The sequence below is a fragment of the Taudactylus pleione genome, unplaced genomic scaffold, assembly GCF_031769625.1.
Source record: "Taudactylus pleione unplaced genomic scaffold, aTauple2 ptg001314l, whole genome shotgun sequence".
In the NCBI taxonomy this organism is placed as follows: domain Eukaryota; kingdom Metazoa; phylum Chordata; class Amphibia; order Anura; family Myobatrachidae; genus Taudactylus; species Taudactylus pleione.
Genome location: NW_028285714.1, coordinates 3,993,078 through 4,001,605, shown reverse-complemented (window position 1 = coordinate 4,001,605; position 8,528 = coordinate 3,993,078). Strand labels below are relative to the sequence as shown.

Sequence of the window (8,528 nt, the reverse complement as noted above, 5' to 3'; positions counted from 1 at the left end):
AGTATCGGGCGCGCGCCCTCTTTATCCCCGTATTCAACTAAAAAGCTACGAAAACGGGGGCCGGCGAAATAGGATCGGTGAAAAAAAATGGGATTTACCTGGAATAAATTGTAGGACCACCCTAAAGCTGTCAAAACACGAGGGATCAGTATGGGTACCCCCGTTTTAGCCTGCAAATGAAAGTCGGTGTTTAAATAGCTGCGGCAGGTGTTTTTTTTCCGACATTAAAGAAATGATGCAGAAGAGCACTTAGGTTATTTTTTTCATTTTTTTAAGTGGTCCCATCAAATTTGGGGTACATGAAAATGGGTACTAGCATATTTTTATGTCCCTAAAGTAATTTTTTTAAAAATCTGCAAAAATGCAACTGCCGCTAATAGCCTATTCTAGAAAACACCTGCCGCATACTTGCAGAATAGCCCTGAACCTATTTCCCTATTTTTAAACACTTTTTTCCATATTTTTTTTTCACCCCAATTTTTAAATAATTTTTTTGGGGTGTCTCTAATTTTTTTTTTTACTTTTTTTTACACAGTTTATTATTAAATGATATTCCCAGGGGTGCAGGCTATTTTTTTTAAGCCTGCACCCTTAAACCCCAATTCTGCACTTTTTTTCACCACCTATTCAGTGGTGAAAAGTTATCCCCATTTTTTTTTCAAAGACTTTTCAAAACTGCGAAAAGTCTTTGAAATTTAATACGGGGATAACTGGAATCGGCGAAAATGACATTTTCGCTCCAAATTGAATACCCCTGTCTGTGTGTATCACAGGCATGTCGGATTAGCCCGGCCCCAGATTCTTGTGTCAGCTAGCTCCCTCTGGCAGTTTTGGTTTTAGCAGCATCACCACCTTGCAACCGTCACTGGTCATAGACCATTTTATTAGGGGCCAGTGAAAACAGGTATACAATATTATTAGTACCTAAAATATACAGAAAAATCATAGTGCACACTGGATTTAGTGGGAAATGTATTAAACCTTCTAAAGCGTGAAGAAGTGAACAAATGGAAAAATTGCCCGTAGCAACAAATCAGCTTCTAGCTAGCATTTATCAAGTACATTATATAAAATGATAGGTACGTAGGTGCTGAGTAGTTGATTTGGGCAACTTCACCACTTGTTCACTTTGGAAGCTTTAATACATTTCCCCCATAGTGATTTCTGGTATTATTCTTGTACAGTAGTTTTTTTTTATCTATTAAATAGTTAATAAAATATATACTTAATAATTGGAATAGCAATATCCAATAACATATTCTAGAAATACCTTAAAGTTAATTAGATTAGATGTCACTTTACAGAGTGATTTTATTTAATATAATTAATTTCAAAGTAGTTAAAAAGTGTATCTAGAAAAACACAGTGAACTGTAAAAGAGGGCTGTCAGTGTTCTCTGCAGAGGCCATTAGATTCCTTTTGAATGCAGTTCTATGAATGGAGAGTGATTTTAAATGAGGATGCTGATAGGGCAGTTTGGCTGCAGACAGATGTATCCACACTCGGCAGTGTCTTGTGTCCTCAGCAGACAACAGAGTGGGATGATAACATGCACAAGCACAGACTGCTGGACCTGCTCCTACTAAGTGTTTTACTAGCAGGCAGGGGAAAGCTGTGCTTTGCTGGGGACTTCTGCAGCTGGAAAGGAAGGTACTGTATAGTGCTGCCATTACTAATATTATCTCTTGTTTCTTGTATCTGGCATTGGTAATCACCTGTATATTCTTAACTAAATTAATTATATTAGATATGTATATTTTTTTAACACATATTTCAACTGTTACTTTGCGTTTGCGTTATGGAGCGCCTATAGATGCACCATTGGTCACACCATCAAAGCTTGCGCCAGCCCTATGTCAGGTGCAATTTCCCCATCTGAACATGGTGTCAGCGCCACCGCGTCTTTAGATGTAGTCGCTGTCAGTGACACGCCTGCGTCTGGCCAACCACCCCCTGTATCCCAGGAATGTCCATTGAAATCCTTGGCTCCTGCATCCACAGTCGTTCTGCATCACCAGGCAGTTACCATCGGGGTGCAAGTGCTGTGCGACTCGGATGCATGCGCAGCTTCCAGCAACGTCCAAATGTGTTAATATCTGCATTGCTTGCAGTTAGCATGCACCTCTGAATCAGGCCAAGTCCAGGACTTTTCGCATGCCGGACTTTTCGCCGCCATCGCCAGTTTTGCCTCCGGAAAAGTATTGTGCTCGTCCTCGTGATTCGCCCTATTCAATTGCAAAAGACGCGAGAACGCGTCCCGGTGAAACTTAGATCGGCAAAAAGTCTTGTCAGTTTGGGGAAAGCAGCCTGACACCCCCCAAAAGATGAACTGACATGGGGGATTACTATGGATACCCCCGAATAGCCCTGCTGAAGGTATTTGGGGTACTTAAATGGTCTCAATGGGTGCTACTTAGCGTATTTGCATATGGGGTGAAGAATAGCATTTAGCAATTTTTTTTTCAGCAAAATAACTAGTCCCAGCAAATTTGGGGTACCTGAAAATGGGGGCTAGTATGTTTAAAAGTTGCTAAAGTGAAGTTTTAAAAATCATGGAAAAACTACCTGCCGCAAACACCTGCAAAGGAAAAAACACCTGGGGCATACTTGGGGACCCCCCTAGAGTCTATTTCGCTAGTTTTTATGTTGGTCCCCCAACTTAGCACTTTTTCGCCCCCAAAACGAACGTACTTTTTGGGGGTGTCCTAATGGATTTTTTAAACTTTTTTTGATGCAGTTTACCTTTGGAGGACTGTCCTAACACTGCACGGGGGTTCCCGCAACTTTGCACCCCAAACCCCAATTCTTCACTTTTTTCCCCCTCCTTTCAGTGGCAAATCTTTTCCACCTATCTGAATGCATTTCGCTTAGGCGAAAAGTCACACAATTGAATTGGGCGGAAAGTTTCCGAAAGGCAAAATGACGTCACTGGCGAAAACTTTTCACCGAGAACGACTTTTCGCCTGCAATTGAATAAGGCCCTCAATATATATATATATATATATATATATATATATATATGTATACATACTCTTTATACAAATGCGTGTATATATATATATATATATATATACACACTCACACACATGCATATATAATATATATATTTATATATATATATATATATATATATATAATATAATGATTTTGTCTGCAAGCTCTTTCAGATATCTGTTCATCATAATGTCTATTATACACAAAATTGTGCTTTTTATATGTCCGGTACTTTGCATGCTGTGTATTTGTTATACAGCATGCATTTGTTGTACAGTGCTGCCAATTTTGGTGGCACCTCATCAGTAAACAATAATCATTATCATTTTTACATGATATCTGGTTATTACTTTCTACTTGTTTATGTAAAATGTTTATTGCAAAATGTAATAAATAGAATTGTCAATAGTGCAGTAAACAGAAATATGTAACATGACTTTTCTCTTACATTTTTCAGATACATAGATTTAAATTTCAGCTTTTTTCTAATTCATGTGCCTAGTAAGAACAATGTGTTATCTTAGTTTCCGGTAGTGACAATATCCAATTTGCTCTGTGCACTAGTGATAAGAGCCACCTTTAAGCTACAGTATCATAAAAAAAATAGCTGACTGGTTAAATGTTATCTCTCAGTGAAGCCCATGAGCTTAGTCCTTGGATTCCAATCTAGCATAATGGATTGCTATATTGTTATATTGCTGGATAGTAAGTAAATATTAGATGGAGTTCTTCTGTCATATGTCAAAAACAAGCAGATTGTTTGTCTTATTAAAATGAACAGATCTTTAGACATCAAACTGCATTTAAGTGCAACATAAAAATTGCTTAACATGTGTGAATCCTATGATTGTCTAGTAGTTATCATCATAACTATTATTTTCTGCATTCATTTAGGTTTTGATTCACCAATTCACTTTTTAATATATTTGTTCTTCCAGTGGTCTCAGTTGGCACTCTCATTCCCGTGCTGTGGAACAAGTAAATCTACGGTGTACAGAGGGTTCATTGGAATGGATGTACCCAACTGGAGCCTTGCGTGTTATCCTTGAGCCAAACTTGGTCAACAGCAAACATAACACCATCTGCATTAAGCCTTACACGCAATTTCAAGGTGCCAATATCTACGTGGAAAAGAGTAGAGAGCTGCATCTCCTGGTCAGTGAGGGTGATCTAGTGCCAAAGGTGCATTGCTTTGGCACTGACAGTTTTCAGAGAACAGCTCTGTTCCTACAGGCCAGTCCCCAGAAGGATTTAGGAAGGAGAACAGCAGGTTTTCAATATGAGCTTCTAAACAACCACAGTTCAGGATCTGTATTCCAAAACTCCAGACTAGGAGAAGGTAAGATACTTGTAAGTTTTATCAATCAAAGATCTATAATATATATTTACATGTACAAAACACTCAGACTTTTGTCAAAACTCTTAAAGGGGGTGATACATATGAAATGGTTGTTTATACAGCAATGTGTGTGAGTTTAAACAGGTTTTATTTAAAAAAAAAATGGTCAGCTGCCTATAAATCATAATTAATGGACCCATGGCAGATCATTCAAAAGTCCAAAACAGTCAAAGTTCACCGCAGAATCAACTTAGGTATTGCCGTGCTTCACAATTTGCACAGTGCACCTGGATTTATGCTATAGCACATAATAGAAGTTTGCTCAGGAGGTGGGGAGTAGTTGGATAGCATTGTAGAGATTGAAATAAGATAAACAGGTGAAGAGGCTGCATTTCTAAGTACATTCCTTGCTGAGAAGTTACTGTAGGTGCATTGCAGAGCTTACTGCCATTGTGGAGATGTATCAAGCCTTGGAGAGAGATAGAGTGGGGAAGTTGCCAAAGAGCCAATCAGCTTCTGTCATTTATCTAGCAGAGTCAATGAAATGACAGAAGCTGATTGGTTGCTACAGGCAACTTCTCCATTTTATTTTTCTCAATGGTTTCATACATCCACTGCCACAACTAGGGATGTGGGAGTAGTGCCATCCCCCAGGTTGCACCATGGCAACTGAATTTCACTTTTAGATACCTCGCAGCCAGTATTGTTGTTGCAGAGTTGCCCAGAGTGTCTTTGGATGTTCCGGCCATGCACCCTGTACAGCCGCTCGGAGCGTCGTACATCTCCCGCACCCTGTGCAGCTGCCCAGTGCCTTACTTACAGAGCTTTTGGTCCTGCCCTCTTGGTGTGATGTCATGTCATGTATTCAGGAGGCGGGACCTGAATAGGAAACCATGCCACCCTCCTCCAGCACTTCAAATAAAGATGCAGCATTTTGTCCTCTTTGCGCACTTTGATAGAAGAGCATTTTAAGGCAGACTCAGAGTATTATATTAAAGGCTACTCTCACTCACAATAAAGGCAGATGTAATACAAACATTCCTGCTATCCTCACTGTAATGATGCATTTTAAATAAATGTTTAATCTAATAAAAGGGGTGGTTCTAAAGTGTTAGAAGGGTGGACTTATTACAAAAATGGAATTGCTATGACAGTGCTCCTCTACAGATTTTTCTAAATTTTAGCACAACTGGGTATGCTTTCATATACGCTGCACAAAATGTACAGCCAATACATTTGTAATGTGCGTCCAGTGTATTTCATACATGTATTTCATACATGAGACCCATCTTTTATCTAAATGTGAATTGTACTGTCATTTTGTCATTGTATCCTGTTTATTGTGTTGAGTTGCATGTACTTTTTTCTATTTGTTTATTGGTTGCATGTTAGTCATCCGAGTTTTTTTTCATGTCTTTTTAGTGCTGTTACCTAATGTTCAACTCTATTGTCTTATTAAATGAACATGATTTATATTCTCTGCTTTTTCCATTTATGTCTGTTCTTAAAATTTCTGATTTATTTATAGCATTGTATCAAGTTCAACAGATACAAGATAGAGTTGTGTATTGCTAATGTTGCATTATTACTATATAAGGAAAGGAAATATAGTCAGTATTTCCACATTAGTTAAAAGCATACATACACTGACACAATTTTATAGTGCAGCCCAAGATCTGCTAGTAATAATTCCTCAGTGCTTTCATCATGGCATATTCCTGGTTAAGAACTTGAAGTTGATTGATCAGTACTATTATATACAGGGAGATAGTAAATCCATGGAAATGTTTGCTTCTGCTGCTTTGAATACTGTAATGTTTATAATTGTGTTATCCATGAATGAGAAGAAAGATCTACAGTACCAAAATGCCATCAGTGATTGTTTAACCAAAAAAGTGAGTTAAATAACGTTTCTATGTCTAGATGCTTGTCGACCATGTGACAATGATGCACTTCTCATGGCCGTTTGCAGAAGTGATTTTGGTAAGTGGCAATTTATCTATACAATTGATCAATATTTTAGCATAAAAAAAAAACTGAATTGCAGGCAAACGCATATGGCATGTAGCTATTGACAATCCAGGATATTCATAAAATAATTACTAAATGTGTGTGTGTGTGTTTTACTGTATATATTATACCAACAGTTGTACAGTAGTATGGGTAATAAAACTTAAGCATGTATCCATGTATTGCTATATTTTCTCAAATTAAATATAATAATTTAAATGCTAGAATTGCAAATTAGGTCAATCTACTTAGAACATCAGTTATAGCAAATAACGTTACAGAACAGAAATTACATTAGCCTCAACAAGACCCACAGTGTTCAAACACAAGTTCTTTGTTGAGCAATGAAGATTAATTATTTGCAGTCAAGAGAGGAAATAGTATACTGTACTGCAGTTCTGGTTTGGTTACATGAGGTTAAAACTATCAAAACATGGAAAAAAAAATTCCTGCAGCCTTGAAAATGCCATTGTTATATGAGTAATGCATTAATGTTATAAAAACTGTTGACACTACTATATCTTTATCCAGTCAAAAACATAAAAGATCATGTAGACAAGCTATAATAGACCCACCAAAGGAAGATAAAGATACAAACCAAAATAGTTTTTTATTATTATTATTATTATTATTATTATTATTATTATTATTATTATTATTATTATTCCTTTACAAGCTGTTATTCCTATACCTACTATAAAGTTTACAATCTCCAGTATTTAGCAAATAAAGGCATCAGGAGCATTATGGAAGAATTATGGTAGAATTCAGTTCTATAGTAGAGCAGGCTTATTTAGAAAAAACACAGACAAGAACTAAACACAAAGATGACTTACTGTACCAATTTTCACTTACTGACCCTATGTTCTTTATTTATTTTATTTAACAAGTGGTAAGAGGCTCAATCAAGAGTGTCACCCATGACAAAGAGTCCAGTATATCCTGGGTGGACATCACTGCTGTAAGAGTTTACAGGCAGAGAAAGAGCATATTCCAGCCAGACAGCTTCACTGGTACATGGACTGGACCCATCAGAACTTTACTGCAGTGTGGAGTCAAGAAAGGAGGGGGTAACTTTCTGTTCACAGGCAGTGAACATTTTGGAGATGCATGGCTAGAATGTGCCCCTCGTTTTAAAGACTTCCTGCAAATCTACCAGAAAGCCAAAAAGCTAAAAGTTAACCCTTGTGATTTCCAGACATGAACTAGACCTTTCAATAGGATGCGATTTATTCATAACTGGGACAACAGAAAATGTTTACAGCTTATGGACCAAATAAAGTTGTTTGTTTTTTTATTTTAGTTTTCATACAGCTTATGGACCAAATAAAGTTGTTTGTTTTTTTATTTTAGTTTTCATACAGCTTATGGACCAAATAAAGTTGGTTGTTTTTTAATTTTAGTTTTCATACAGCTTATGGACCAAATAAAGTTGGTTGTTTTTTAATTTTAGTTTTCATACAGCTTATGGACCAAATAAAGTTGGTTGTTTTTTAATTTTAGTTTTCATTGTGTGATTTACTACAAAAGTAAATGTGATATTGATTTGCTAGTTAGGTTGATCTATTTCTAATTCAGTAGTCAATTGCTGGTCTCACATATTAACCTCACATCTTTCCCACGGGCAGGGACAGACTACAACTGTGATTCTGCCCCATCATACCACTTAATGCACGAAAAAAGGGGGAGACTACACCTCATGAGGGCGTGATGTGAGTCACAGAGTGAACTTGCGGCATACCCCGTCTCTTTGTATGCCGACAGAGCAGAGCACCAGGAGGCACAGCTGCCCAGACTGTCTGACACTGCCCATGGGAACTGTATAATGGACTGGACATGCATTTTTTTACATTTAGTGGTCTTGTAAAGTGCACTTCAGTAAACCAGCAAATGCACTCAAGTTTTAGCACCTCTGGACAGACATGCTGTGCCTTGCAGTTCCACAATATGCAAGAGTCTGAGGCACTGATAAAAGTAAAGTGTCACCCACCATAAAGATTATATTCTAGCCCAGGTCTGGCCAACTGTGAGTCACCAGCTGTTGTGAAACTAAAAGTACCAGCATGGTGTACCTGCTGATAGGTGGGAGAGTATGATAGGACTTGTAGTTTCACAACATCTGGAGAGCGACAGGTTGGCCAGGCTGGTTCTATCTAGTGTAGGGGCACAGAGTACATTCATGTGG

General features: G+C 37.7%; 1 protein-coding gene across 1 annotated transcript; it reads left to right on the top strand.

Moving 5' to 3' along the window:
* The first annotated feature begins 1,534 nt into the window (after nucleotides 1-1,534).
* On the top strand, nucleotides 1,535-7,547 carry LOC148443224 (meteorin-like protein). Its single transcript, XM_088463055.1, has 4 exons — nucleotides 1,535-1,650; nucleotides 3,933-4,333; nucleotides 6,257-6,316; nucleotides 7,234-7,547. The coding sequence occupies exons 1-4, from the start codon at nucleotides 1,550-1,552 to the stop codon at nucleotides 7,545-7,547; spliced, it is 876 nt and encodes a 291-aa protein (XP_088319181.1). The 5' UTR covers nucleotides 1,535-1,549.
* The last annotated feature ends 981 nt before the right edge of the window (nucleotides 7,548-8,528 follow it).